The sequence below is a fragment of the Alosa alosa genome, chromosome 4 (genome assembly GCF_017589495.1).
Source record: "Alosa alosa isolate M-15738 ecotype Scorff River chromosome 4, AALO_Geno_1.1, whole genome shotgun sequence".
Taxonomy (NCBI): Eukaryota; Metazoa; Chordata; class Actinopteri; order Clupeiformes; family Clupeidae; genus Alosa; species Alosa alosa.
Genome location: NC_063192.1, coordinates 6253416 through 6280267, shown reverse-complemented (window position 1 = coordinate 6280267; position 26852 = coordinate 6253416). Strand labels below are relative to the sequence as shown.

General features: G+C 41.3%; 4 protein-coding genes across 11 annotated transcripts; 3 read left to right on the top strand and 1 right to left on the bottom strand.

The window, feature by feature from the left end:
• Positions 1–227: 227 nt before the first annotated feature.
• snx21 (sorting nexin family member 21) lies at positions 228–4655 on the bottom strand. Its single transcript, XM_048241244.1, has 4 exons — positions 4275–4655; positions 2727–3006; positions 2286–2443; positions 228–2192 (listed from the first exon to the last, which is right to left on the bottom strand). The coding sequence occupies exons 2-4, from the start codon at positions 2989–2991 to the stop codon at positions 1377–1379; spliced, it is 1239 nt and encodes a 412-aa protein (XP_048097201.1). The 5' UTR covers positions 2992–3006; positions 4275–4655; the 3' UTR covers positions 228–1376.
• A 30-nt stretch (positions 4656–4685) lies between these two features.
• On the top strand, positions 4686–9453 carry srsf6a (serine and arginine rich splicing factor 6a). Of its 2 annotated transcripts, none has more exons than XM_048241246.1 (6): positions 4686–4891; positions 5721–5854; positions 7098–7216; positions 7365–7567; positions 8119–8208; positions 8522–9453. In XM_048241246.1, exons 1-6 carry the CDS (start codon positions 4785–4787, stop codon positions 9024–9026), a joined length of 1158 nt encoding a protein of 385 aa, XP_048097203.1. In that variant the 5' UTR covers positions 4686–4784; the 3' UTR covers positions 9027–9453. The 2 variants fall into 2 exon arrangements, with proteins under 2 accessions (XP_048097203.1, XP_048097202.1); XM_048241245.1 differs by having other exon boundaries at positions 5721–5881.
• A 286-nt stretch (positions 9454–9739) lies between these two features.
• l3mbtl1 (L3MBTL histone methyl-lysine binding protein 1) lies at positions 9740–20705 on the top strand. 6 transcript variants are annotated; one of them, XM_048242156.1, is made up of 22 exons: positions 9740–9771; positions 10661–10819; positions 10915–11078; positions 11279–11405; positions 11565–11742; positions 11967–12099; positions 12794–12842; positions 13055–13140; positions 13446–13550; positions 13673–13808; positions 13996–14087; positions 14832–14983; positions 15290–15366; positions 15460–15545; positions 16287–16397; positions 16742–16880; positions 17718–17820; positions 18442–18636; positions 18813–18871; positions 19056–19216; positions 19656–19718; positions 19805–20705. In XM_048242156.1, the coding sequence occupies exons 2-22, from the start codon at positions 10684–10686 to the stop codon at positions 19937–19939; spliced, it is 2487 nt and encodes an 828-aa protein (XP_048098113.1). In that variant the 5' UTR covers positions 9740–9771; positions 10661–10683; the 3' UTR covers positions 19940–20705. The 6 variants fall into 6 exon arrangements, with proteins under 6 accessions (XP_048098113.1, XP_048098116.1, XP_048098115.1 ...); XM_048242159.1 differs by having other exon boundaries at positions 9756–9874; positions 15290–15342; XM_048242158.1 differs by having other exon boundaries at positions 9756–9874; positions 18813–18862; positions 19059–19216.
• A 147-nt stretch (positions 20706–20852) lies between these two features.
• On the top strand, positions 20853–26303 carry sgk2a (serum/glucocorticoid regulated kinase 2a). 2 transcript variants are annotated; one of them, XM_048242069.1, is made up of 14 exons: positions 20853–21232; positions 21657–21788; positions 21940–22006; positions 22114–22178; positions 22379–22436; positions 22614–22697; positions 23374–23505; positions 23751–23863; positions 23965–24001; positions 24088–24174; positions 24453–24548; positions 24821–24976; positions 25071–25160; positions 25543–26303. In XM_048242069.1, the coding sequence occupies exons 3-14, from the start codon at positions 21989–21991 to the stop codon at positions 25696–25698; spliced, it is 1092 nt and encodes a 363-aa protein (XP_048098026.1). In that variant the 5' UTR covers positions 20853–21232; positions 21657–21788; positions 21940–21988; the 3' UTR covers positions 25699–26303. The 2 variants fall into 2 exon arrangements, with proteins under 2 accessions (XP_048098026.1, XP_048098025.1); XM_048242068.1 differs by lacking the exon at positions 21657–21788.
• The last annotated feature ends 549 nt before the right edge of the window (positions 26304–26852 follow it).

The window sequence follows — 26852 nt, the reverse complement described above, 5'->3', positions numbered from 1 at the left end:
CCTCTGTGTATGAAATGTGCTATATAAATAAACTTGACTTGACTTGACTAGACCCAAGAACTCAGCTCTCAGCCCATGGTCCTTACTTACCCATTCTGCTAATTTTCCGCATGTTTCCAAGTAAGGTCTATGGCTAGAACTACACGCTACCGTGTAAATCCCCATCTTTCTGATAACGAGAAAAGCATGGGAAAAGATTAACTGAAAGAACTGACTGACTGCTCTTGCATTTTCAAAACATTTATTTCCTCAAACAGTATCCTCAAGTCCCTTTTGCAAATCCATGCATCTCAAAACAGTACTTTAGTTCTATATGAAAATATTCCATCCAAGTGTCTAGTATAAAATAATTAAGGGAGCAGCGAGCAATAGATTTCCATTCACATCACAAATATGAGATAGGTCTGTGCAAAGGCACTTTTAAAAAAACTCTAGTGATCAGTTTTACATTTAAAAAAAAAAAAAATCTATATATGTTTTAGCAGACTTAACCAAACTCCTAAACAAAGTGGTAGTTTTCCGTTGAAAGGTCTGTGAAGAATTACACAAGAAAACATCTGTGTCCCACAGGTTAAGCTATACATTTGAGACAGGATTAAAAACTGTAACAAACATAACATGCTGTGTCTGTAAAATAAGCATGCTACAATATAGTGTGTCTTTTTAAAAAAAAGCTGAAATGTGCAAGTTAGTCACAACACCAAAACAACTCAAAAACATTACCAAACAGCAAAGTAAAGACAAAACATTAGACTGACAAACACATTTGTTTCACTATTAAAATTCAATAAATATGGGCCCTTTAAGTTTATATCACAGGTAATCAAAATTAATTGCCGTAAACTGCAGTTTCATACAATTGAATCAGGCAGACAGATTTTCACTACTATATAAAAAATAAATGCCATCTATTCCTTAGGGGTTATAGGTTGGATTCATAGAACTTAGATACACATATTTCTCTGTATCTGAATGTAACTGTTTACAATTGATTATACTCAAAGTTTGCTTTCTCACAAATAAACAAACAGTTTGTAGGTTTACTTTATGACCTTGTATAATTCGACACAGCTATGCTAAATATATGATCTAGCTTTCTACTAGACAGCATTTATTGACCTGAGAGCTATCGCCTACATTTGACTGCACTTTACTTGCAAAATAGTATGAGCAATAAACAAGCAGCCAGCATATCTAATAGTTGGAGTTGGCCAACGCACTCAGGAAAAGGCCTCAGAGGTTTGCAGTCTACTCAGTACAAATCAGTTGCTGGAGTGTGTGACAGGTTAATGTCCTTGCAATGAAAGAGAGAAAAATGCACATTAAAAACCCACACCCTCACAGCAACCAAACAGTGTGCATCTTCAAGTAAATGATTAAGTGATATCATCTCCTTTGACTTTGGACTTGGAGTCCCCCTCGCTGTCCTCCAGCACTTCCTTGATCAGGTACTCCTTGAGGTTGGGCTGATTCCCCACGTCCACCCCCAGGTCCTGGATCTCCTGGAGCAGGGCCTCCCACTGACGCTTGTCCTTGGAGATCTTCCATGAGAGCCTTACGTTGTACTGCAGGAGGGGGATCAGGAGAGGGTGGAACTGCAGCTGCTGCTGCTGTTGCTGCTGCTGCAGGGCTTCCTGGGAAGGAGCGATGTCCCTCAGGGCCCGGTCGCAGTGCTCCTGAGCCTCCTCTAGCTGTTCCAGGTCCTGGAAGCAGCTCACAAGGGAACACAAGTTGAAGAGCCAGTGAACACCCTGTGGGCTGTTTTGCTGGTGTTGCTGCTGCTGCTGCTGCTGGTGTTGTTGCAGCATCTGTTGGCATCCCAGTTTCTCCTGGAGCCTCAGTGCATTGATTAAGGCACCCAGGGCATCCTGGTAGCGGCCCACACGCATCAGCATCTGCCCAGCCCTCAGGTCGCCCAGGTAGAAGAACTCCAGGAAGACAGGTGAGCGCCGCAGGCCAGCCAGGGAGTGCAGGTGGGACAGGTACTGCTCAAACGCCCGACTCCGCTTGGCGATGGTCTCGGCTGCAAAGTTCTTGCGCAGCTTCTTGCGTGGGAAGCACAGGCCCTCCATCTCGTCACCGTGGCGACGGCGCAAGCGGGCATGCAGACGCTCAAAGTCAGAGTAGCGTCGGGTGATGAGGGCCGGGGTCTTGTCAAACGACCCAGACTGAAGCACCTGAATGGTATAGAGCTGAGAAGAAGGGAGGATATTGAAGGAATGCTGGTCTGTCGTGGTGGACGGCTTTAAACGCAAATGCTTTAAACCACTTCATAAGTGCCTTACCACATATTTGGAACTGCCCTCTTGGACCACACTGGCATCGGTCACTTCAAAAACAAGCCTCTCAGGCACGCTGCGGGTTTTCAAACTCCGCCAGCTCTCCTGCAGTTGGCGTGTCAGCATTGATGAGCCCTTTGGGGACAGACCCACGGGACTAGTGTCTGCAACCCACACAAACAGCTTTGACCAACACTCAACAGAATGGGTTTGCCCAAGAATGTTAATGAGTTGCTAAATCCGTCAGCAGAGGAGCATTGTATTTATATATATTAATTTATCATAAACTTCTATCTAATGTCACTTACAGCTCAGGTTATGTTAACATTTTCTATCAATAGGTGTGGTTCTTGGGTATCAAATCTATAACCTTGACAGTGATAACACCTTGCTCTACCAGTTCAGCAACAGGTATTAGTCGGCTGAACCTATCAAACAAATAAATACCTGTGCTGCTGCAGGCATTATCCATGGACTCTCCCAAGAAATCGGAATCACTCTCAGGCCCGGAACCTTCTCCGGCATCCTCTCCAGACTCCTGAGTACCATCCCCTTCAAAGCAGAGGGTTCCTCCCAGCCTTGCCGAGATACAGTCAGTATCATCTTCAAGTTCAGAGCTCTCTGGGAAATTATCAATACCTTCCGTTTCAGAGGGGATTTCTCCTTCTTTGAACAGTGTGCGTCGAAGTCTGTCCAACAGCTTGGATGCCATCCCACCAACACTGCACTGTGAAAGCAAACATATCCCAACGGTCACAAAAAATGGACTCACAAAAATATTTTTTCTACAAATTAAGCTACAGTTTTGACTTTCATTTAAGCTATCCAGGAACTCTGGCAAGCTCGTTTTGGCTTGCTCCATAATAGATCAACTGAAGAAACTAGAGTCCAAATACTACCAACAACCTGCAACTGACACCCTTTATCCTTGAAACCAGATAGGCTATGGAAACTGTGGCAGTCACCTGAGTCCGGAAAATGGTTTGTAAATATATAATGGAGTCAATAAGATTTTTTATTCTTTTGATCCAACGTGGTGATTCAACGTAGACTTCTTCCCACCAAGCAGACCTTCCTGAAATAGGCTATACGCTGAACAGCTGAAGCCATGCTCGGCTTCAAAACTAATTTAATGTGGTAGCACATGCATGCAACAGGTAAACAGTGACAGTGCAAACATTGCAGGCTGAAAATGTTCTGCACAATTAGATAGGCCTAGTTATCTTAAAAACAATACAGTCTTCAGTCCTCAAAAGCTGCGAGAGGGTAGGGGGTGATGGACTACCTGTTTATCCTGAAGTCCCCACAATGATCTGTTTACCTTTGTGCTATTTAGGTCTAAATTACTGTTCGAACACCACCTGACCAGAGGTTGGACCTGCTATCTGGGGTCTTCTCATTGCCAGATATGTCCCACTTGTGTTATAAGCCAACTTTACTAGGTGTATAGTGTTTTAGGAGTGAATAGAGGTCTAGAAGTCATGGGAGATGACAGTGAAGAGAGCTGGACGCAGCCCTGTGAGTGGGAGTAAATTTGTTCGCAGTGGAATTCAGTATATTAAATGACTGATATGACATTAAACCACAAATCCAAGTTTCAACATCTGCAGTTGGGAAAGTGACAATCTAACTGAGTAGTACAGTCTACTCTAAATAGTAGCCTAGCTGTTGTTCAGGCTACTCCACTGATAGTTAACCTGTGGACACCAGCTAGCAGGCTAAAGTATGGTTAATAATAACGCATTTAACAGACTTGTCTAACCAACCATAATATATACAACTGACTATATAATATTTGCAAAAAGCAAGAAAGGTTATTTTTAAACAGCATGCATCAATGTAGATCAATTAGTAATCATCCCCGGGGTGACACTATAAAATAGTTGTTCAATGTTCACCACCTCATTTTCTTCCCAAGTTAGCTCGCCGTTCGAGTATCCCCGTAGCTACGACTTTTAGTCCCACACCAAAAAAAATCATCCAGAGCGTACTTACTGGTATGGTGGTGGGTCACTCAGAGGTTTCGTTTCCCATATCTAGATTCTTCGGTGGATTGTCTTGTTGACGCACAATTTGAAGTTATATGGCAGATTCCTCAGTGGGGAATTATATGGGAGTTGTTTTACAGAAGGCGTGTTTTTCTGACACCATTAGCTGGCCATGGATAAGCTGACAGGTCCAACTTTGCTAGACCTAAAGTGGGCTCTCATCGTTTAACGCTACAATGTATCTCGATAGCCAACTACAGAGGCAACGTGAAAATCTGATTCGCTATAATGTTGCCGTGGATAGCTTGACAGTTCGATAGAAATGAGTACATTCTCTGCTACAAGCAAGTTGCAAGCGTTTCCAAGTAGCCGAAACTTAGACATATCGCGATGTTTAGATGACATCACGCACCACGTGCCTTGGGAACTTTGCATGCTTGAAGCCAGCTAGCCTCTCGGACAACGAGGTGCTGCTGAGTAGGTACCTTTTCCAGTTGTCTACACAACGACCAGCAAAATGCCGCGGGTCTATATTGGACGTTTAAGTTATCATGTCCGCGAAAAGGACATTCAAAGATTTTTCAGTGGATATGGAAAGCTCCTAGAAATCGATCTGAAAAATGGGTAAGTAGGTGATTGTGTCGAACTTAGTCATGGCAACCTAGTTAGCTAACATAAGCTAACGGTAGGTTGCTGACTTAGCACTAGCAATCTAGTATCCAGTTGTAGTTACGCTTCATACAACAGTTTGCGCTAGTGGTGATCGTAATAGTAGAAAACAATGTTGTAAACCTACATTTGGTGCATGACTGACAGTAAATGTTGCTGTTTACTAGCTACTTGTGCCTTTGACGAAAGGGCACTTCGTGTTCATGTAATGCAAGTTATTGTTTGCATGAACCCATGGCATGAACCGACCATGGACTTCAATGTGCTAGCTACACAAAGCTAATATTAGCTACCAGGAACCACATGAGCGAAATGGCCGCTCTGGATGCACTTTGCAGCTTATATAATGCCACCTATAAGCAATGTACGGGAAACGAATTTTGCAGATATGTTGAGTTCACGCGGTTGTAAGACATGTTTGTTATTTTAAATATTAGGAAGATGCAGCTAGACATGTAGCGAAATGGCTAAATTAACTGAGATTGTTTTGTTCTCGTTTTTGCTGACGGTCTATTAGCTAGCTAGTTGTGTGTGGCAGGCCTCAATCTCCCGCGCCTCAATCTCAATCTCCCGTCTTAGAGAAGACATTCTGGCTGTATACCACCATTAATTGCTATGGGGATCTAATCATGTTTCCGTAGTAGCGACTGTGTCTCTCCGCTGTGACCTTGACTAAAGCTGCTTCGTGCCATTTTAAAAGTCACTTGGACCAACAGTGTTGTGTCCATGTGTATATCATGTAACGTTGTTGACTAGCATAATGTGGTTTTGCTTTTTCTTACAGGTACGGCTTTGTTGAGTTCGATGATAACCGCGATGCGGACGACGCTGTGTATGAACTCAATGGCAAGGAGCTATGTGGAGAGCGTGTTGTTGTTGAACATGCTCGGGGACCTCGACGTGACCGCGATTCATACGGTGGGGGTTATGGGGGTGGCGGTCGCAGTAAGTGCTGTCTCCCTTTATTCACTGTTACGGCACTCCTTTTTGTTTAATATTGTATTTTTTGGGTCTGGGTTTGAGAAGGTGGAAGAAGTTAACCACGACCTATCATATCTTGGCTTTGTTAATTCTGAAGTCATTTGATGGATGACAGAAGCTCTGGCCAGACTTTTTAAAATGCTCCCACAGGTCTTCACACGACTTTGTAAGCAGTTTATGAAATCTTTTATAGTATGGGTACTGTGAGGAGTGACTTCTCTCCTTCAGTTTGTAGAGTCTGCTGCTTTTATGTAGTTTGCTCACAGGAAGTACATGATTCAGATTTCCTGGATATTCAAAAGTTTTTTTTTTTCCACCGAACGGAACATGTGGAGGATTGACAGTTTAGTTTTATAAGTTTAGGTTTATGTACCCATGCAATGTGTATTCAGTTTTATTTCAACATTAACAAAGTCCTTGATGTTTCAATTCAAAAGTGTCCAGTGGGGGCAGAGGCTGAGTCCGAGTCCCTTGAGGCTAAGATGACTGCCTGTCCCGCTTGGCCTTGGCTTTCACCTTTACTATGTGTGTGTGACCTTTGCCCCTTGACCCTTTGGCTGACCTTACCGGAAGCCAAGATGACAACAGCCTTTTGCCAATAGACCAGGGGTGATGGTGAGGATTCCCATTGGTTTTTGTGTTGAAAAGAATGAAAAGGCACAGCATTAGCAAAAAGTGTGTTGCAGCTGTCCTGTTACCTGCATGGAAGCGATTCCATTCACCTGTGCACTCTTTATCACTTAAGTGATCAGGCAAGGATTGGTTGGGGTTTGTTAAAGCAATCTAGGGCTCTAGGTTTCATATCACTGCGGAGTCTTGGAAAAAAGCCTCCTTGTTCTTCAGGATTAAAGGTGACACAGTATGTAGCCTACTTGTGGTGTCAGACTATAGTTTGAAGACCACTTATTTAATGCCATTGCTATTGTCAAACACATTTTAGAATTATGAAATCAATCCATTAAAGGCTCTGAGATGACAATTTGACTCCTTTGTAATTACATTTAAATCCTGACCCACATCCTCTCAAGTTGTAACATCTCTTCTTACAACTTTTTTTTTTCTTTCCAGTGCTCGTGCCGTTTTTTTCTGCCCTCTACTTTTTTGTGGTGTGCTTAATTTTCCTTTTCTGATGTCTGTATTTTGTTGATTCTAACTTGTCTGTCTGTTTTATTGTTAAAAGGTAGTGGTTACAGTAGCCGAAGCCGCAGTGGCAGGGATAAGTACGGGCCACCCGTCCGTACGGAGTACAGGCTCATTGTAGAAAACCTGTCAAGCCGCTGCAGTTGGCAAGACCTTAAAGTAAGTAAGCTTTAGAGAATTTCCATTTATGAACTTGCGTTTAAACTTGTTTCAGTTGGTACAAGCTAGTTTATTTTCAACAATTTATTTCAGCTAAGTTTAATTTTCAGCAAGCTGTTCATTGTTGCTTTGTATCCGCTACTTCTAGGACTTCATGCGACAGGCAGGGGAGGTGACCTATGCTGATGCGCATAAAGAACGCACCAATGAGGGAGTTATCGAGTTTCGTTCTCACTCCGACATGAGAAGAGCGCTGGACAAGCTGGATGGCACCGACATCAACGGGAGGAAAATCCGTCTGGTCGAGGACAAACCCCGCCGCCGCCGCTCCTACTCCGGCAGTCGCTCTCGGTATGTGTCCGTGGGCGTTTTTGACAGTTTTTGTTTTATTGTTTCTTAAATACAGTAAGGTGAAGAAAAACTGCTATTTGCAGCAGTAGTAATAGTTTAAGGGTTGCTTAGGGGCCAAAAAGTTGTTTGTCTGCTTACACTTTTTACCTGAACGTAATACGTTGTTTTATATTGTTTGTTCGTAAGCAGGCATTATACATGAAAATTGGCAAATGCAAATGTTTGTAAATGCTGTAAATGTTTTTTAGTTTGCTTTCAGTTCACTGCAAACATACATGGTCTGTGAAGGTAGTTTCCTGCAGACAAATGTTGGGGCTGTATTAAATCAAACCATTTTGAATGGTTATACAGAAACATTCCATTTTTAAAGTTCAAAGAAAATGCGTTCAGCTGCTTTTGCTGAAACATATTATTGAATTATCATCTTGAGTTTCAGGCACCTTTTTACAAATGTAATGATGTCCAGAGGAGCACATTTTCTTTTAAATTGTAAGATCAATGTAACATTAGCATGCTTTTTGGTAATGGTGTTTGGCTCTTTGTCCTTGCAGGTCTCGCAGTCGCCGTCGTTCTCGTAGCAGGAGCCGCAGGAGCAGCCGTTCCAGGAGCCGATCCAAATCCCGCTCCAAATCCCGCTCCAGGTGATGTAGCACAGATTAATGCTTAGATCAGGGATTGAGCTCTGCTCTGAACAAAGCTTTTCTCAGCTTTTAAATGTAATTTCAGGGATGATGCATTTTCAAAGCATCTAGATAGAAGTCCTCAGTTTTGAACTGTTGGATAACTGGTTAATATCTCCAAAGTATATGGAATTTCTTAGTAACATCTTGCAAATTATTTACCCCATATGTTGAAATTCTATAAGCAGTCATTAATGTATCAAAACACCATATGTGCTTTGGTATGTTCTATGACGGCCTAGTTTCCAACGTGTGTGTCCTATTATATCTCCAGGTCCCACTCCAGGAGGAGACGTTCCCGCTCTCGATCTGGACGCAAGTCTCGTTCTAGATCAGGACGCCAGTCTCGCTCAAAGTCCGACACCCGGAAATCCAGCTCCCGCGCCAGGAAGTCTCGATCCAGGTCCCGCACCCGGAAATCCCGTAGCCATTCTGCTAGTGGCAAATCTCGCTCTCGCTCTGACAACAGGAAGTCACGATCCAAAAGCCGCTCCAAGGTAAAGTCCGAGAGGGACTCCCGCAGTCGTTCCAACGAGAAGCCTGCCGCTAAGAAGTCCCGCAGCCGATCACCAACCCCTGTGAAAAATGGAAAGGAAGAAGATGCCAAGTCAGCCTCAAGATCCCCGTCCCCTGCTGCCGAAAAGAGCATGTCGAAGTCTCCAGCACGGCGATCAGCGTCCCGTTCTAAGTCCCGATCCCCTGCTCGCTCGAAGTCTCCTTCCCGCTCACGATCCCGTTCTCACTCTCGTTCCCGCTCCAGATCTGCATCCCAAGATTAGAATTGAGAGCTTGCAGTCTTGCTTTGTCCACAATCTCTGTAGGGGTAAATTGAATTTGCTGACTGGTCCATGTGAGGGCTTGTCAGAGCATTTTTTGTTTTGTCCTGATTTCAGTATATTCGGTTGTGTCCAGGTGCATATGTACAGTCTTCGCTTTAACTGGTAATCTTAAATATTTTATCCAAGGCATGGCATTGATGAAATCAGCTCATGACTTTGATTGGTGTATATGTTAGGAATCAGGTTCTCGGTATAGAACTGCCACAGCAGTACATGCCGACCCCTGCAATATGATCACAGCCTCTGTCTTTTTTTCTTTTCTTTTTTTTTGATTTTCAGTTTTGATTGGTGTTGGCATGACGCTTGCTTCTTCAGAGGTATTTGATTGTAACATTGTCATTTTTTTTATTAAAATTTCTTACTATTATGTCTGCTTGTCCTCATTTGTCTATCCCTTTTAATGCTTTAGCCTCTTTTGACTAATGGTCAATTTATTAAATCCAAATTACTGACCCATGCTGAGTTCATCAGTAAATCAATGTTCTATGTCAATAAAATAAAACTGTTTTGCGTGTGCACATTTTCTTAAGGTCATGCGTCTTTTTACACAAAGGTCTATTTGCGCCCGGTTAGGCATGAAGTGTCCGAGAATTAAGAATCCGGTGTATGTCTATTTGACTGTTGGATAGAACAAGCGTACGGCGCATGCGCACTGCAAATTTCTGAACCGCAGGACGAACCACTGGTAAGGGAAAATTGATCACTATCATACTACTAGCAACATTTAGTATTTGCCATGCACATTTTAATGCAAAAGGTGCAACACTACAAGACAGCTCGACTGTAGGGTAAGATCTGCAGCTAATCGCTTTATGTTAATTGTATCCAATTTAACACTAAACGAAAAGAGGGTGTAATTAGCCTCTTCGACAATTTTCTCTAAAAATATAATTTTTCCAATAATGTGTCACATGCAGTTTCTTATTTTAGAATGCACTAAACCCTGATATATGGTTGTGTTGACTAGGCAAATTATTTAGCACGCAGGTCAGCGATGTCCATTCATTCAAAATCAAGTCAGGAAGCGTTACAAGGTAGCCAGTGTTGGATTTCAAGCTATTATGTGTTCGATTCAAAGTGCTTCTAAGATTAAGCCACCCCGCCATTTTGCAGCAATTTTTCAGATTTTTACTCTGCTCCCCCAACCTCACTTGCTCCGTGCGATGACAAGAAGCCTGTAGTGGAAAAGGTGTAGTAGGCTATCACAAGTGTTGTAGTCTAATGGAGCCCAGCGTCATCATAGATTATTGGCTTCCATCAAATTCAAATTAGGTCGTAGGCTTAATGTTTTGTTAACGTTTGACAAATTGAAGAGACATTCATTTAACTTGATATAGGGACAAAATTAACAGAATATGGGGTTGTCACGAGAATGAACCTTGTGACATCAATATAAATCTCAGGGGTTTACTCACAGGAAAAGATGCCATCATAATCTATGTCTCTTATTGTGTATCCTCAGTTTGGCTACACAAGTGATGTAGGCTAAACCTAGTATTCATCTTCATTTTGAATGGGAAACGTTTGTAAAATAGACAGTTGCTGAAACCCCTTGATTTTGTTTTTATCTCAAGAGTGGCACAAGTGAACCTTTGTTATGAGTGCCAAAGTGGACCTGGAAGTCCTGCCCAAAGATGCAGATGTTGCCACAGACACCAGCAATGTCCGTTCTTCCAGTGACATCCTGCCACAAAAAGTGCAGCCACACAGTAGCACAGCACTCATTCTGTCAGGTAAGTGTGTTCTGTGTAAAGTGTAAATGGTTTGACAGACTTGGATTTTCAAATGAAAGGATAGAATTCTAACCTCGTCTCTGGTCACCCAACAGGGAAGGTGGACACACCTCAAAATGCTGTTGAGGTCACCAAAGCAAATGCGACTGCAGACCCAGGGACCACAGCACTGTCACCTCAAGTGGGTGGAACTTGTAGTATTGTGCATGTCCTCGAATGGAAAGAGGGGATGGCCATTCTTCCAGGCAGCAATCTCAAGGTAATCAAGCCCACTCTCATGTCTGTTTTTTCAGTGCCAAGAGGTCCTCTTCATCTGTGTTTGCTTGTATGTTGTTCAGTTACTAGCTTAAGATAGTTCATTGATTGATTTATTGTTAAATCCTCACAGGGAATGAATCACAGTTTGAATATTGTATAGGGTATGAAAATGGCATGTGATATGGTTTAAACCCTTTGCAGTTTTGTGTGAGTGACACCGGAACGTTGGAGGTGATAAGTCAAGGAAAAATTGGTTGTGCTAATCCAGTTGTTGAGGGGCTATCTGCAAAAGTGACCGATGCAGATAACAGGCAAGCTGAAAAAACTGGTAATCTTTGACTTCACACTATTTTAGTACTGACAGTCCTCATGCTGTCTGCATTGAGATTGTGTACATCAGTGATATACTGTATGTGTGCATTTCACTTCTCTGTCGTTTTTTAACATTTTGTATTTGGCTTTTAAATCCATGCATGTCAATCGACAGCAGATTGCACTGCCCTAAATGTTGTTGGTGGAGTTGGTGGAGCACCTGTCAAAGTAGAGCGGCCAGTGAAAACAAGCCCAGAGCCCAAGGAAGGTTCTGTCCAGTGCAAAACCAATGATCCCCCAGCACCCAAAAGGACCTACCCTGAAGAGTTACGCCGAGAGCCACTGCCTGATAAGTAATTAGCCCTCTGCTGTTTTTCATGTTCATCAATTTCGTGAAAGATGTTTTGTGATGCTCCTCTTATACGCTGTTTATAAAAGGCTCAGACGGACTGTTGATGGTTCATGATTCATGATTCAGGGTTTTCAGTGCTCTTGTTCTTTTATTGCTGTTTGACATGTTCAGGAGAAGTGTTGATTTATTGATGTTTTTGTTGTTGTTTGTTTGTTTGTCCGTCAGACAGACAAGTGGAGAGAAGATTCCTGGGGGTCGAGTGATGACCCTTGACCCAGAGCTGCTAAAGCCAATGAAGAAGAGGAAAAGAAGGGATTACCTGAGTCCGTCAGAAGAAGAGTCGGAAATGGACACTATGGTAGGACATTCATGGTACTGGCACAAAGAGGAATATCCACACACAAGAGTTTGTCCTAACGTCCCAAAAAAAGACCTGTGTATGAAGTTTTTTTGGGGGGGAGCACAAACTCCAACTTGTGGTCGTTTCTCTTTTGTTTCTGTATTGTGGACACCTGGGCCCCACTTTGGTTGGATGTGCACACTAGCTCTTGTTTCTCTAGGATTCTCATGACTATACTTGCCATGCACATTTCTCTAGGATTCTCATGCTAGCCTTAATCATTCTCCACACCTCTGCTGCCCAGTTTTGGAAGGCACTCGAATTGAATTTCAAGGACTTTGAAGTAATTTTTCTTAAGTATTGGAAGATGGTTGAGTTTCTTGTTAATCACTGCTCAGAAGTTTAATGATGTAAGTCGTCAGGAGGTGACTGTTGGCAAATTGTCCCTACACTAGCCTTGAGACAACCAGCTTTTACCAGTACCCAGCATTTGGGTAATTATTGTTGAAATGTGGTGAAACTTGGGATCACATCCAAATAATATGATAACCTTTGGTAAGGCAGTAAGGCAATTCCAAATGTAGTAATGTGTAAGTGAAAATGTTCAGTACAGTTCTTTTAAAATGGAAGAGTTTCGCATGGATGTACAGATACAAAATCAAACCTGTGTCTCTGATGGCTTGTTTTAAAAGGTTCTTTGTTATATTCACAGGAGGAGAAAAGCGAAGATTCAAAGACGGAGAGCCGACAGAACAGATCAGGTTGGCATTTAAAAGTCACATTGTGATATTTACATGGTCCTGTACAGGTCACTCACGTTGGACAAAATGTTCATTGACTCTACACTTAAAACATTGTATTGAGTGTTATGGCATTTTATATATGCATTTACAAAATAACAGGGACATTGATTTTCTTTAAGCTGATAAAATGATTAATAATAACTAAATGTGTTTATGTATTGGTGGTCAAGCCGACGGAAAGCTTGAGTCCTGGTCTTGGGGTCAGTATCTGGACGAACAGAAGACAGTGGCAGCTCCAGCCCAACTCTTTCAAGAGGTATGGCAAGCCATCATTAAAAAAAAAAAAAAAAAAAAAAAAACAGATAAATAATTATAAAATATATTAAAAATGGGTATGCTCTAGTTGTCTGCAATGTGGCTTTATAGCATTGTCTCAATTTAACTTATGTCAAAATGGTCTTACTTAAACATGAGTGGGCAAGGAAGATGGGCAAATCACAGTGTACATTTGGATGTTGTTGCTCAGTTGGCAACTGAATTTGAAGATGCCTGAAGTCTTTCATGATTTTGATGACACTTTGAACTGAACCTCCTCATTATGTGTTTTTGTTTATATTTTAGTCTCAAAGGGTTCCACAGTGCAAGAACAACTTCCGCCAGGGCATGAAGTTGGAGGGAATTGACCCTCAGCATCCATCCATGTATTTTGTTCTGACAGTGGCCGAGGTAGATAGTAACAGTCAAAAAAAGTTATGCATGTATGCCAAAAAAAGATTAGCATGTTGTTGTTTAGCATCCTGCTTTTGAATATGTTTTGTTATATTACAGTGTTGGGTTTTGCTGTGCAGGTGTGTGGCTATAGATTACGGCTCCATTTTGATGGGTACTCAGACTGCCATGACTTCTGGGTCAACGCCAACTGTCCAGATATTCATCCGGCAGGCTGGTGTGAAAGCACAGGTCACAAACTTTACACACCCAAAGGTGAGAGGTTATTTCATCGACCATAACAAATATTCTCTAATAGCTTCATTTAACTCATCAACATATAGAGGATTATTCATAGAATAATATAATGCACTGGTATACCCCTCATACTCCCTTTTTTGCATTTTAATATGGCACCTCAGTATGCAGTATTGATCCACATTAATCTTTGTTGACATTGCAGGGTGCAAGGAGGAAGAGTTTTCATGGTCCAGCTATTTGAGGCTCACAAAAGCACAAGCCGCCCCCAAAGAGCTCTTTGCAAGTGCTGGTCGGGTAAGTCTTTTAAATATAAAATGGCCTAGTTCACACAGCATGTGAGCTATTGTCTTTAAAGGAGTTTGTCCATGGAACACCTGGAATCCAATAAAAAAGCTCTAGCTTCTCTTCTATCTTGCCCTTTTTCAAACATGATTTTACTGATTTTGACATTGATTATTTTGGATAATGGATGTGCTGAAGAACTAATTGAATGGAAAGAAACACCACATTCTAACAACTTAACAGTAATTTAGGTTCTATCTACACATTTGTAGTAAAGCTTCAGCTTGCTTTCTCTATTGTTAAATGTATAGTAATATACATTTTAGCATGATGTTTAAAAGTATAAACTCATGCATTGGAACAGCGTACACAGTATGACTAGGAATACTGGAAAACTGTCTTTCACTCATGTCTACAGAATTATGAAAAATGTTGTTGGTCTTAAGGCATTTGTACCTTTGATAAGGAAAACTGTCAGCTCCACCCTTTGAAGACTAAACTAGGAAACCAAGCCAACAATGATTATGGCGCAAATGATTAGTGTTACAGTGCTTAGTTATACTTTGGATGACTATGGAGTGTGTTTTTTATGTTTTTTTCTCACTTGGGCTCAAATGAATCGTTTTGTATTTTCCTTATTATTTTAATGTTAGACCGATATGGAGTGCAGATCATCATACCGTATGTGTATAAATGTACTGTTATGACTCAATATACTGCATATTAAATATTTATTCTTTATTTATTTTTCATCAGACGGATATGGAGTGTGGTTTCGAGGTTGGTATGAAGCTGGAGGCTGTGGACCGCATGAACCCCTCTCTCATCTGTGTCGCCACGGTGACTGATGTGGTGGACGATCGCTTCCTTGTTCATTTTGACAACTGGGACGACACCTATGACTACTGGTCAGTTTAAAGGCACCCTCAACAGTTTTTTGACTTTAACATAACCTTTCCAAAATCACAGCGCAAAAGAGCTGCTATGCTACATCAATTTGGAGATTCTATATTATATCCATAAATAACCTATAACATACTTTGTTGCAAAAGACGCATATTTAGTTTGTTTATTATTGTGCTTCTCAACCCCGAGAGCCAATATTGTTCAGGGTGCCTTTAATAGACTATACTAAACATTTTGAATTTCTTTTATTAGCCATTTTTGTCTGGCAAAGCACAAATGTAATTGGACAAATCTTTATTCCCCCTCAGGTGTGATGCCACAAGCCCATACATCCATCCAATAGGCTGGTGCCAAGAAAGAGGTCTGTCCCTTACTCCACCACAAGGTGAGAGTCCGCTAGTCCCTGTATAGAATGATAAGTGTTTTTATTCATCAGTGGCAGTTTTAACTCAGTCTGACTTTGCGTGTGTTCTTTAAGACTACCCCGACCCCGGCAGGTTCGCTTGGGAACGGTACCTTGAGGAGACAGGCTCCACTGCTGTTCCTGCGGAGAACTTCAAAGTGGTCTGTACTCAACCTCACCCTTTCATCTCTAACCTGTCAGCCAGGTACCATCACACTGGTGTGTTTAGAATGTTGTAGACTTTAACTTTCTGAAGAATATCTGGCTCCTTGACTGTAATTTCTCTTTCAAGCTATACCATTGAACTGTGTTTCTGTAGTTCAACTGGAAATGCAATGTATTACCAACACAAAGTGTCACAGGTTTGATACCCAGAGAACTGGGTATGCAAATATATGTTTGCACAAAAAGACATACAAGTCACTGCTGCTAAGCTGCCAACCGAAAAAAAAGTCAGTTGCTTTGAAAAACAGAGCTGTTATATGAATTTAAATGCACATTCTGTTTGTGTCTTAAACTAAGTAAAAGTTGTGTCTGTTGTAATCTTAAGTGTTGTTATAAATGTGGTGTGGTGTCTCTGTCCCTGTACCATGCGGCGCATGGAGATTCTGTTGTATTCTTAAACGAACACGGCAACTTTTTTGAAAGTTTTATGGAAAGCTTATCTGCCGTCTACCCCAGAGTAAGATAGAATACATACCTTCTTCTATCTTCTACCTATCTTCTCTATGCGTGCATTTTCCCAGTTTGACACCATTAGCCTAATTGACTGGACGTGGATTACACCAGTTAGCCTATAGCTTCCTCGTAACTATAGGCTAGATATATGTTCCCCCTATTCCGGTGTTTTCAAAAAGTGGACATGTTCCTTTAAGTTTGGTGTCCCCTCTGTTTGTGTCCAGCGAGCCGCTCATGGCTTCCAGGCCCAGATGAAGTTGGAGGCAGTGGACAAACGAAGCCCCGCCCTCATCAGAGTCGCCACGGTACAGGAGGTGGAGACTCACAGAATAAAGGTCCGTCCTCCACAAACCGTGCTTTTAGTTATTATTAGAATCGTTTTAGTCTGATTTGTAGTATAAGCATTGCTAGGAAATTGAGGCAGGGATTTTTCACCTATATTTTTCTAATGGATAAAGCAGACATTATTTCAGTAATTTTAAGTCTGTACATTTGTCTAATTTCTTTGTCACTCAAGGTAAACATGGACACTACAGATGCTTTATGTTACAGTCAGATCTGTATAAAAAAAACTGGATAGTATGAGCACCTTGCATTGATGCAAAAATGTAACGTTCTCTTTTTTAGTTATTATTTTTTAATAAAATAATGTATAACCTCCTGATACTGGCATGTTCAGATTCACTTTGATGGCTGGAGTCATGTGTATGATGAGTGGGTCGACTCGGACAACCCTGACATCCATCCGGCAGGCTGGTGTGAAGGCACAGGGCATCCCTTAAAGGCACCACCATGCCAGTCCAGCAGCCAACAACCTGGTAACAGCATCGCCCACGCCATTACCTCTCTCTTTGGGCCTCTATCATCATTTTCATCATTCATCATTTTATACTATTATTATAGCGTAGTAGTGTAGTTTAGTATTATGAACATTATAACTCATCTTTATATTGCAATATTTTGCAGTTATTTTACTACTATAGTTTTTCATGAACCATTGTCAATGTTAAATTTAAGTGGTTTTCACAGAAGGATATGCTGTATGCTGTGTGTGACTTTTTGATGACAATGCTAAAAACAATTACCGTAACCTGACTCTCGCCAGATGAATTTCGTTCTGCCTAGCTCCACTCACATCCATCTGGGATCGCTTCCGTTGAGAGTGATCTTGGCACCAGATTTTATGGTAGAGCCAATCAGGACGCAAAGCGGGAATTTCATAGATGTGACGTAGCGTAGAAGCGACTGTGAGACTGTTCTCAGCGTCACGGGTTGGCTTCGATGGGAGTGGTTGAAGTAGCACGTCAATATATGACAGACAAGTGGCTTATCCAATCATATGCAAGGATTTTTGATAAGGCCCAGCCTTCTGAAACACCACTCCAATGGATCGAGCTCAGATGGATAAGTGGAGCTAGACGGAATGAAATTCATCTGGCGAAAGTCAGGTTAAAAAATTATAGTATCCACTTCAGTTTGCTGTATGTGCCCAGATAGCAAGAGGCTGGCTGACCACTGTCACTCCATTGGGGGCATAGCTGGCGGTCGCCACCAGCGGCATACCACCAGCGGTCCGCTATCTGATTTTGCTATCTGGGTGGTCTTGCGTTTTCTTCTTTTTCCTCCTGTGTTTCTAAACATGTCTATGCTGTTAGGTGCTAGAGAAGTGCCGCCTGTAGGGCAGTCGAACTTCTCCCCGCTGCCCTACAAAGCCATCAGCCACTCGCGAAACACCTCCAAGTACAGCTTCCACCACAGGTTAGCGCCGTAGCACCACCCTGGAGCACTCCCCGCATGCACACACCACACTCACGCAACGTTTCAAGCACGCAAGTATGGCCGTCAGTTGAGTACAGTGTGGTAATTAAGCTCATAATTATTCATACGCTTGATAAATTTGGTATTGATATGATTTCTTGTCATTTCTATCTCTGGCACAATGTATCTTCTGTTGCCTAGTGCTTAGGTCCCTTCCAGACAGACAAAAACTTGGTAACACTTTACTTGACAGTATCGACATAAGAGTGACATGACAATGTCATGAACACATGACACTGTCATGACATATAAACCCTAACCCTAACCCTAATCCTAACCTTTAACCCTAATCCTAATCCTAACCCTAATTTGTTTATGACAAAAACCGAATGACACTTAATAACAGAAGCGTTATGTCATAAACATGTATGACTTATTTATGACCCGTTCATGACAGTGTCATGTCACTCTTATGTCGACACTGTCAAGTAGTGTAAGAAGTGTAACCCTAAACTTACTGGTCAAATAGAATACACTATAAATACAAATTTAGCATGGACATTTTGGGCTTAACTGTAGGTGTTATGTGGAATATACAACATTGTCGACTCTTACCTACAGGAAGTGTCCTACGCCTGGGTGTGATGGCTCTGGTCACGTGACTGGTCGGTTCACAGCACACCACTGCCTGTCCGGGTGTCCGCTTGCTGAAAGGAATCAGGGCCGACTCAAAACCGAGCTGTCCGACACCGAGGGGTCTAAGCGGAACATTCTGGTCTTCGGTCAGCGGTCCAGAAAATCACGCTACCATGGCAGGTGACAGTGACACCACTGTTTTTTAGGCAGACACTGTGCTGTGCACGCCATGTAAGACACTCAACTGTCACAAACTTTGACTTGCTCAGAGCTGAGAGAGGACCTATTTTTGTTTTGCCTGGCTGTGTTGATAAGTTGTGACCACATCCTTTTTCTTTGTGTGTATGTGTTATCAGGATTGGACGTCCCCCGAAGTATAGAAAGAACCAGCAGAGGAACTATCAGAGTGAGCAAAGTATTTTTGTTTTTTAAGTCTTGTGCTCAATTTTATTTATTTAGAAATTCATGCTGAACCATCTGATGACTCCTTGGTGAAATTATTTATTTATGTGTTTGTTTTGTCTGTGTGTGTGTGTGTGTGTGTGTGTGTGTGTGTGTGTGTGTGTGTGTGTGTGTGTGTGTGTTTGTGTGCGTTGCAGCAGCTGTGACGACTGAGGGTGTGTACCCCTCCCTCTTCATGTCGGCCTTGTCGGCGCACCAGGACCGCACTCTGTCCCTCTGCTGGGAGCAGCACTGCAAGCTGCTGCCCGGAGTGGCCGGCATCCATGCCAGTCAGGTGGCCAGCTGGAGCGTGGAGGAGGTGAGATACTGGGTTCCCCAAAACCATAGTTGCTAACCTGTTAGCAGCTTTGTTGGTTGGCAAGGAGAAATTGCATTGCACCAACGAAGTTGCTAACTTAGTTAGGAACTATGGTTTTGGGAAAGGCGGTCAAGACCCTGGTCAAGAACCAACATTATATTTGGAGCCTCTGCAGATCTCCGCACCATCATGTAGCTTTGGAGTGAGAGCATTATCATTGTATCAAGAAACTATACAGGATTGAGGATGAACAACAGTTTACCTGGTTCTGTAACCAATGTAGTTTAATGTCGTTTGAGTTGTTTCACCTTGGCATGATAATTTCCATTGTCAATTTGTTTAGGTACTGGAGCCATTCTAAAACATAGAGAATTTTCAAATTATGTTTTATATAACATCAATTTAAATATATTTTGTGTGTTTATAAAACTTTTTTCAGGTTTTCGGCTTTGTACATAATCTAACAGGGTGTGAGGAGCAAGCTCGTCTGTTCAAAGATGAGGTGAGAGGATGTCTTGTATTATTGATTTCTTTTGACATTGTTCTTGTCATATCACCCTGATTAAGAGTTAACTTATTTTCTTCTAGTGTATTGACGGAGAAGCGTTTCTACTACTGAATCAGACCGACATTGTCAAGATCATGAGCATCAAACTGGGCCCTGCCCTGAAGATCTACAACGCCATTTTAATGTTCAAGAGTACTGACGAAGGACTCAAGTGATTGTTCTTGGCATTCTGGTCAATGTGATAACTTTTCATGATGTGCCAATTCATTCTCAAGTCATTTCCCATAAAGCATTTGGTATTTCCCTCAAGTCCCCTCAGAGAGAGAATCATTTTATGTCATATGTTTTCAAGGGGCTCTGCTGTGAAACAAACAAAAAAAAACAACATTATGCTGCCAACTTTATGTACTGATTCAATAATGTGAAATGTTAATAATGCAATTTCACGTTAAGAGGAGAGGGAAACAACCGACTTTAAGATGTGTCTGTACAGCAGCGTGAATATATTTAGTGATGCACTTTACATTTTCATCCACTGGGTGGAACATATACGCATCCCGAGGCAACTGAAGCAAATTCCAAGTCCTGCGAGGTTGGTTTTAATAAATCTAGCTGTTATTAGTATGTCTGCCATATTTCAAACTGTTTTATCGATGTCTGGTTTTCGATAATGGTTGGAAAGCACTTAGGCATATTAGGTCAAATAAACTGTTTGGTATTTGGAAATATTCTTTGGTTTGTGAGCAAAGCCAACTTTTGATGTTGTACATTTGTTAATAGGACCAAATTCTCTCTCTGCTGGAGATATTTTGTCCCGATGCTATATTCTTGGTTTAAAATGTCATTCAATTCATTCATTTCAAGAAATCAATAAATGTTAAATGTCAATTTGTTGTGCATGCCATCTTTGAATGGATATTATTTTTTTCCGAATTCATTATTGGGTTGCTGAACAAAATATTAAAACTGGTAGCAATTATGCATAGCTTGTTTGCTTATTTGTGCAGTAGACCCAGGCTTATTATCAACGAAAGACTAAAAGTGTCATATCAGCAGCCCTCCCTCCTATGGTGGTCTCAGATAACCAAGTCGGAATAGAACGCCATTGCTAGAAGTCTAAAACTGCTTCGTGCTGTAGACGAGTTTGAATATTTGGAAGGTAGCAGCTGTTTCCAAAGATGAAGTTACGATGATATAAGCAGGCAGTTACTTTGCGACAGAGCCGAAAGACAGTCGTGCGCCGCATACACTTTCACGCCTCCACCTTCGTCCATAAGCTGGGCTAGGCTGAGGTCGAGAAGTTTCAGGTCTTGCTAATGATTGACTCTGTTGTTGTGGTGGACGGGACAGGTTTCGTGCTGTGTGACGTGACCTTCACCACACAGTGAAATGTAATGATGCAGTGTAGACAGCCGCTCTGCAATGTGAGTGCGAAGTTCTTCTTCCAGCTGTAGAGTAGCCAAGGCTGACTGACTTTTACCTTTCTGAGTGAGTCGTAAACTGCAACGGTAAGTTATTTCATTCAATTTTTCGATTTTCATAGCCACCGCGCAAAATAGCCGTGCGTAATTCCAATTGCGTGCCGCTCCGTGCTACGTCTTATGGAACTGTATTTTTTTTCCTTTAAAGGGACTTTGGACAGTTTATACTGTCAGGGTATAACAACAGGTTGCATTAAAGCCAGTCATCAGGACATTAATAGCTTAAAGAGGTCGTATTATTTTGTATCAAATTGGAAAATGGCATTGTGGTATCAAATGGGAAAGTGTATTTGAAGCGCAATGCTTCGGCAGATATCAGTGCACCGTCTTTGGCTTTTAGACGTGTCGTATTCTGGTGTAAACACCAGAATGTTGACATGACTTAAATATGATGTTTGGTGAAACCTTTAATGTTGTGGTTTCTGTCTATTTTTCTTTCTAAATCACAAAGAATAAAAACTGAGGCAGATGAAATAGACTGTATGGAGCCGGCGGACCGCCTGACTGTCACTCTTGAAGAACAAAATGACAATCATGACTACTTGCAGATTTGATCAATTCACATCAACACAATGTTTACTAAGTATGTTCACTGACATGAACTCTCGAGTTGCCGAAATGTCGTCTTTCATACGTTTTACGTTACAAACCAGAATATCCAGTTTAAGGATAATCTTAACCTCACAGCAGATTTCTATCGGTAAAAGATCCTTACGTGTCATGTTTCATTATAGGTCCTATGTAGCCTAAGTCTTGTCTGCACAACTGGAATGGACCAAAATCATGGCACATTGTAATCAAGTAAGTTTTTTTCCCCAACTGTACACCAACAAGTATCCAAGCATCAAATATGTGGAGTTACTGTTACCTGAATGTTTTGCCAAAATTATCTTAAATTTGTTCCTCAGCTTGCACCACCATCGCCACCACCATCGCCAAGCGATGTTAATCTAGGGGTTTCAGCCAATCCCCAGTGAGTAATTGTTAGAATTTGTAACACCTTAATCAAGTATATAGAACCTCCATAATGTAATGAGAGATGTAGGCCTACTTCTGATATGTGAAATATTAAACCATACTTGAAAAGGCATCTAGTGAATTAATTTGTATTATCTTGTCATTGTTACATTAAAATGGCATTTTGCCAAAAGCCCCATCTCTTTGTACTTTCAGTGCTAAGCCTACGGACTTTGATTTCCTTACTGTTATTGGAAAAGGGACATTCGGAAAGGTAATGGAGTCTGCACAGCCTTTCCTATTCAAAGGGCTGCACACGGCTTTCAGAAATGATTAACCTTAAATGGAAGTTTGTTGAGGTTTCATAGAAATTACTAAAAAAGGCTTGAATGAATACCTTGGACAGATCTCGTTAAGTTTCTCATGCACTTTATTGTCAAATCAATTTCAGGTCCTGCTTGCCAAACTGAAATCAGATGGAAAGTTTTATGCAGTGAAGGTTTTGCAGAAGAGAATTATTCTGAAGAAAAAAGAGGTGTGAACTGAACTAAATCACTGTCACTTGTTATTCATTTACATACAAATAAGCATATGCATACAAAGCCATGTTGCCAGTTTATTAATGCACTCTTCACTTCCGTCTGCTTTGGAGATACAATCTAATCTAATCTTATGTTGCTCTGTTGCTCTTTGAACTGAGACAATCCTCTTTTACAGCTTCTGCTCCATACAGCTGTCTGCCATGCCCCTAAACGCAGGCTGAATATGCTTGAGTAAAACAACACTGTCAGCATTTTATCCAGAGCATATTGATCTGATTCATTCTTTTTTTATTATTTTTTTTCATGAATGTTGGCACCCAATTTGTAAGCAAGAAAATCATAAGGAGATTTGATTATGCTTGCTGATTTGATTACACTGCAGATTTGATTATTTGATTTGAGGATATCAGATTAGATCATACTACCATTTCAATGTTTTGCGCACTATTATGTCAACAAAGGACGGATGGTCAGGGAAGCTGTGGCTTCGTTTCTGTGGACATTTACTGGTCTGAAAAGTCTTAGTCAGATTTCCATTCGCGTTTCTCTCTGGTACCTACCAAACAGTAGCATTGTGTTGGTTGGCTCCTTGTCTCGTGGCTGGTGACTGGCCGGTCTCCACATTCTGCGCCTTGTCCACTGCTTCAATGCTGCTTTTGTCCCTTGCAGCAAAAGAATATTATGGCCGAGAGGAATGTGTTGCTGAAGAGCCTGAAGCACCCCTTCCTGGTTGGGCTGCACTACTCCTTCCAGACACCAGAGAAGCTTTACTTTGTCCTTGACTATGTCAACGGAGGAGAGGTACTGCCAAGGGCCAGGACTCAGGGCAGGGTCATTAGATGTGTGAATTAATGTAGATGATTGGGTACCATATCAAGTCAAGTTAGCAAAATTATAGGTCTTCAGAGACAGTCATTCTGGGCATTTATAAGAGCATTTGAACCATCTCGTTATTTTACAGTTTATTTTTAAATACTTGAATGACAGGTTGATGCCTTGTCAGTACTTGTAATGATGGAAACTGCATGTTTCTTTCCATTTTTCAGCTTTTCTTCCACCTGCAAAGAGAGCGGTGTTTCTCGGAGCCACGAGCTCGCTTTTACGCTGCAGAGTTAGCGAGCGCCATTGGTTACCTGCATTCTCTCAATATTGTATACAGGTTGGTAATCACCAAGACTGATGATGGCTTTTTGTCATTCATATATGGTATGTTTATAGTTTATATTAAAATATTAAAATAAACTTATTTTCTTCAAAAAGGGATCTAAAACCAGAAAACATTTTGTTAGATGCTCAGGTAAGGACATCTCAATTGATATTTGGGGCATTTTGAGGAAAACTGCAGTATCTGTATTCACTGTTTACGATTGTGGTTTGTTCCAGGGCCACGTAGTTCTAACTGACTTTGGCTTGTGTAAAGAGGGACTTGAACCAGAGGCCACTACAACTACATTTTGTGGTACCCCAGAGGTGAGGATTCAGACATGTCTGGGAGGAGGATTTTTCTCTTTCTACTTTTGCGACATTTAATGACACCATTAACTTTTAAGAGAACTCTCCACAATGGACCATGAAGGTCTTCGTTTGTTCAATGTTCCTTCGATCCATGACAGCTCAATAAGATTCAGCTTGTGAACGTGAATGTGAACGTGTGACCTGTGCTGACTTGAGCATTGAGTGGTATCCATAGAGATACAGTAGGTCTTGTATTTGTCTCCTTATATTTCCGTACCGCCCACTTTCCACAGTACCTTGCCCCTGAGATGCTGAGGAAGGAGCCTTATGACCGCACAGTGGACTGGTGGTGCCTAGGATCTGTGCTTTATGAAATGTTGTACAGCCTGGTGAGTATAGTTAGACATTACAAAATATACAATTTGATCAACAATTTGCTCCAAGGCGACCTAGTTATGGTGAATGTGGATGTTTTTCAGGGCTAGTATTCCATGGAAGCTGAGTTTCACTTTGTCAGCTCTTTAAATATTGGCTCTATGCATGTGGATACCAGTGTAACAGGGCTAGAGACATTGACTGTGTGGGTAACAGTGTACAGTAACTTGGCTTGACACAATATTAGCTTTTTGATTGTGATATCATTTTCACACATCCATCACAGCCTCCTTTCTACAGCCGGGATGTGGCGGAGATGTACGATGGTATTCTGCACAAGCCTCTACGTCTGCCACCAGGGAAGTCTGATGCTGTCTGCCACCTCCTTTTGGGACTTCTACAGAAAGACCAGCATCAACGCTTAGGGGCTTCTTCTGATTTTGTGAGTGATTGTGCTTTTTTTGTTTGTCATTTACCAAAACCAGCATATTATATGCATTATTGTGCATGTCACAATTTGATTAATTGATTTTCAGGTGGAGATAAGAAACCACATTTTTTTCTCCCCCATCAACTGGGATGACCTCTATCACAAAAGAATCACTCCTCCATACAAGCCAAGTGTGGTAGGTGTGGCACAATGTAAACAGTGTACTCTTGATGTGTTTCCTCTTAACCCACTGGGGAGTACAATCTGATGTTTTTTAGAACAGGTTGATTAATTGTTTCTTGTACAGTGACAAGAATGTGACCATATGCACGACGGTTCCATTGGAGATGTAATAATAATGAACTAAAGTGACTGATCAAGTTTAGGTTCAAATGGATTTATATAGAAACATTTTCATACACAATGGTCATTCAATGTGCGCAACATGCTTTTATGCATTATACTCTAGATCAATCAATGATGACAATAAGAAATATATAAATAGCAGCATCAATTCTAGACCTCCACTGAATTATCTGAAGAAAAAAAAAAACATTACTTCGGTTCTGCTTCCACAGAAAGGTCCAGCTGACATTCAGAACATCGACCCAGAGTTTACCCGGGAGATGGTACCCAATTCGGTGGGCCGTACTCCAGATCTTGCCTCTAGTTTTGCCACCAGCAGTTCCAATGCTTTCAATGGCTTCTCCTATGTTGAGGACGGCTTTCTCTGAGGGTGCTCATCTCAGAACCACTCATTCACCTGGGCTGTGACATTATGGTGTACAAGAACAGAGGAAAACACTAAAAGCCCTTTTCATTAAACTGCACATTGGTGGACATGTGGGAAAAGGGCTTATGGGAATATAAAAGCTGTTAATTACAAATAGTATGCGTACATCTGTTGGCAGGAATAGGGTTACCATAGAAACTGCTGATTCAGCTTATTAGTGCATAGAATTGTGTTCTTGTGTCACAAAGCAATTCAAGGTTGGCATGATGAAGGAACTATTCCTTTCTCTCACATAATACATTAGAAACCTGAACTGGTTTTATACAAATTTAGTTTAATCAAACTCAGGACACTGTGCAGCCTTATATGAGCATGTGAAGGATTGATATTTTGTCACTTGGTAAACACTGTTTGAACCACATGCTTAGAGTGCAATATGTGTAAACTGTATTGTTGTAAGTATGGCTTGTCTGTCGGACTGCTTTGCAAATAGTGACCAAATTTATTTTCTGCGCACAAAGAAAGTCACTGTTGAGTTGAATGATGATTGTTGACTTCTAAAAGTGTATATAATCTTTTATTAAACTGTGTATTCATGTTTAATAACCATTGCATTTACAATAAGTGACTGTTATTTGACTAATATTTGACTTTCATTTTTGGATAGGAATTTATGTTTTACCTGGACTTTGTACATATAGCCTTGCACTTTATAATTAGGATAACAATCTTAACAAAAACATTGCCAGGGATCTGTACTTAACAATGTTGATGGAGAGTGCTTGTCATGCACTACTCTTGAGTGCCAACAAGCTGAATGTGTTCATCCATGAAGACAGATCTTTCATGAGTGAATGCTTTCAACAAAAGAAAAATCAAACAAAAGACAGCTGACTGTTTTTGATAAAAGATCCAAACACTTAAATCCAGAAATTAATCCATCATGTCTCATGAAACAGTGTATGATAGCTGACAAATCCATTGCCATCCGTGAGGATTGACTCTGCTTTAACATTAGAGTAATATAAATGTATAATAGATTGCATTAAATAAATAAAAAAAACACACACACATGATTGTGTGTAACAAGTGCAGTCCTTGATAACTCATTACATTTTTGTCAGCAAAATCTCATTCGTCCTGCTGTCCATCTAT

Bases quoted from the DNA above. Each gene is read 5' to 3' on its own strand.
- snx21 (XM_048241244.1), bottom strand. From the start codon at position 2,991: ATGGCATCCAAGCTGTTGGACAGACTTCGACGCACACTGTTCAAAGAA. The intron at 2,444-2,726 runs GTATTTATTTGT...TGTGGGTTGCAG, and splicing joins TAATGCCTGCAGCAGCACAG to ACACTAGTCCCGTGGGTCTG. The intron at 2,193-2,285 runs GTAAGGCACTTA...CCTTCTTCTCAG, and splicing joins AGGGCAGTTCCAAATATGTG to CTCTATACCATTCAGGTGCT.
- srsf6a (XM_048241245.1), top strand. From the start codon at position 4,785: ATGCCGCGGGTCTATATTGGACGTTTAAGTTATCATGTCCGCGAAAAG. The intron at 7,217-7,364 runs GTAAGTAAGCTT...CGCTACTTCTAG, and splicing joins GCAGTTGGCAAGACCTTAAA to GACTTCATGCGACAGGCAGG. The intron at 8,209-8,521 runs GTGATGTAGCAC...TTATATCTCCAG, and splicing joins CGCTCCAAATCCCGCTCCAG to GTCCCACTCCAGGAGGAGAC.
- l3mbtl1 (XM_048242156.1), top strand. From the start codon at position 10,684: ATGAGTGCCAAAGTGGACCTGGAAGTCCTGCCCAAAGATGCAGATGTT. The intron at 11,079-11,278 runs GTAATCAAGCCC...AACCCTTTGCAG, and splicing joins TTCCAGGCAGCAATCTCAAG to TTTTGTGTGAGTGACACCGG. The intron at 13,551-13,672 runs GTAGATAGTAAC...TTTGCTGTGCAG, and splicing joins TTGTTCTGACAGTGGCCGAG to GTGTGTGGCTATAGATTACG.
- sgk2a (XM_048242068.1), top strand. The intron at 22,179-22,378 runs GTGAGTAATTGT...TTGTACTTTCAG, and splicing joins GGGGTTTCAGCCAATCCCCA to TGCTAAGCCTACGGACTTTG. The intron at 24,549-24,820 runs GTGAGTATAGTT...CATCCATCACAG, and splicing joins ATGAAATGTTGTACAGCCTG to CCTCCTTTCTACAGCCGGGA.